The following is a 2,500-nucleotide window of genomic DNA, read 5'->3' on the forward strand; positions in this document are numbered from 1 at the left end:
TGTGTGTGTGTGTGTGTGTGTGTGTGTGTGTGTGTGTGTGTGTGTGTGTGTGCGTGTGCGTGTGCGTGTGCGTGTGCGTGTGCGTGTGCGTGTGCGTGTGCGTGTGCGTGTGCGTGTGCGTGTGCGTGTGCGTGTGCGTGTGCGTGTGCGTGTGCGTGTGCGTGTGCGTGTGCGTGTGTGTTCGCGCGCGCTAGTTTGTTAGTGAATATCTGTAAGGACTTGTACAAAATTATTTACGAATATCAGTGGGTGGTAAGGTGAATCCGTGTGCCATGACTTACATCTGGTGTGAACATGTGCTTGAGGCCTTCTCCGGCTCCCTTCAGCGTCACGGCGCGTCCGAAGAAAATGATGAGAATGCAGTAGGGGAAGAGCGCAGTGAAATAAACGACCTGCAAAGATTAAATATAAATATATTTTTAGCCCACTTCATGCCTGATAATGTAGAGCCACAATCACCATATCTTACAAGCTTGAATTAAGTTATCAAAAACAAAACAGACTCTCGCAGAAAAAAAAAATATATATATATATTTAAAAAAAAAAAATCTGTAATGATCCTTTATATATCTCGTTAAATACAGGTAACACCATAATTATCCCAAATTAATAAACAAATGAAGCACACTCCTCACCTTGCCTGAAGACTGGATTCCCTTCATAATGCACACCCAGACCAAAATCCACGACAGGGTCAGGCAGAGGGCCATCCACCATTTGATGCCACCCGTTTCGTCGATCGAAGGAGATGCGTCGATCGTCTGTCTGTACCAGAAGTAGGCAGTTTCGCTCGACAATTCGCATTCTTCGACCGGGAGCGTTAAATTCAGTTCCAAGTTTGTCTCGTTGGGACACGTTCCGAACGGCAGCGGTGACTGCAGAAGAAGTAAGGTAAGTAACATGACTCTTTTTTTTTTTTTTTTTGATGATCAAATTAATGTCAGCTTAAAATTATACGGATCCTGCAAGTGTAAAAACTTACTGATTTATTTGCGGGACTAATTCATCAAGATAAAACGGTGATAATGAACGATCAATCAAATACACGTTTATCCAAGAACATGACTCGTATAAATCAATCACCCTAGCCATTAAACCAAAACATGAAACGTCATCTTACCTTAAACGAGTTGAACAGGTAATAGAAGCACCATGCAATGATAACGTTATAGTAGAGCCCCACGAGGTATGAGACGATGGTGGAGGCGACGCCCAGGCCGGTCCACCAGGGAGAGATGTGGGTCCACACGCCGAGGGACCCCTGACGCAGCCGTTGCCCGATGCCCAGCTCCAGCAGGAAGAGCGGCGCCCCCTCCAGCACCATCATGATCAGGTACGGGATCAGGAAGGCACCTGCGGGCGAGGCGGGTAATTAGGAGTCGGTCCAGCTGCTCTTTGTCGCTGGCTGTATTCATGAATGGTCTTCGTGTTATGGTGTGTGTGTGTGTGTGTGTGGATGAGGATGTGAATGTGAATGTGGGTTTGGGCGTGGGTGCGCGCCAAAGAGAGAGAGAGAGAGAGAGAGAGAGAGAGAGAGAGAGAGAGAGAGAGAGAGAGAGAGAGAGAGAGAGAGAGAGAGAGAGAGAGAGAGAGAGAGAGAGAGAGAGAGAGAGAGAGAGAGTGAGAGAGAGAGAGAGAGAAAGAGAGAGAGAGAGAGAGAGAGAGAGAGAGAGAGAGAGTGAGAGAGAAAGAGAGAGGGATAAATGGTATAAAAGTGTGCATAAATAACAATTTGGTTTAGAATATATTTCTAATCAAACTTTTACTATAAAAAAAATTCTAACTAACTGAAATTTGGGATTACCAGGGATTATACTAACTAAGACTTCTCTCTTTAATCTAAAGTTCTTGATTATCTTTTCACCGATGAGAGAGAGAGAGAGAGAGAGAGAGAGAGAGAGAGAGAGAGAGAGAGAGAGAGAGAGAGAGAGAGAGAGAGAGAGAGAGAGAGGCAGACTGACAGGGAAAGAAAGATTGAGTGGTTGAGGACGTACATACGCACGCTTACGTGTGCATATATGCTCTGGAAATAAAATCAATAGCTTTTTGAACCAATTCCACCCGAACACAAAAATCCCCCTCGATTGCCTTTGCCCTTCGTACAAAGCAGCCCTTGGGAGACCCGCACCATTATTAAACAAGGGCCTCCTCCTTCACATCGATGATTTGACCTTAACCTCGTGACCTTGAAGTACGTCTTAGGATTTAGGCCTAATTGTGTTTTCCCCCAGAAAATTGCTTCGAGGAGTGACGGTTCACGCGTTATGTTGTGTTTGTGTTTTTCTACCTGTTATATAATTATGTTGTTGAATATTTATAACTGATCTTGGTATCTTTGTGGTTAAACATCATTAGCATATACTTAATGTTTCACTTATGTTTTAGGTATTTGGTTTTCTTGCTTGTTTGTTTTTTTATGTTTGTTTCTAAATATAGTCACACAGTCACACTGTCGATTTAAAACATTAAAATCATAGCAATTAATCAAACCGGGACACTC

At 43.8% G+C, this 2,500-nt stretch overlaps 1 protein-coding gene across 5 annotated transcripts in view; it reads right to left on the minus strand.

The window, feature by feature from the left end:
• LOC125046394 (sodium- and chloride-dependent transporter XTRP3A-like) overlaps window positions 1-2,500 on the minus strand; it is an 80,996-nt gene that overhangs the window by 15,186 nt on the left and 63,310 nt on the right. For all 5 annotated transcript variants that reach the window (XM_047644168.1, XM_047644186.1, XM_047644148.1 and 2 more), the window contains exons 2-4: window positions 1,121-1,353; window positions 636-875; window positions 282-392 (exon numbers count right to left, since the gene is read on the minus strand). In XM_047644168.1, the coding sequence (XP_047500124.1) occupies window positions 282-392; window positions 636-875; window positions 1,121-1,353 (584 nt within the window). The remainder of the gene's footprint in view (window positions 1-281; window positions 393-635; window positions 876-1,120; window positions 1,354-2,500) is intronic.

The sequence above is a fragment of the Penaeus chinensis genome, chromosome 4 (assembly GCF_019202785.1).
Source record: "Penaeus chinensis breed Huanghai No. 1 chromosome 4, ASM1920278v2, whole genome shotgun sequence".
Taxonomy (NCBI): domain Eukaryota; kingdom Metazoa; phylum Arthropoda; class Malacostraca; order Decapoda; family Penaeidae; genus Penaeus; species Penaeus chinensis.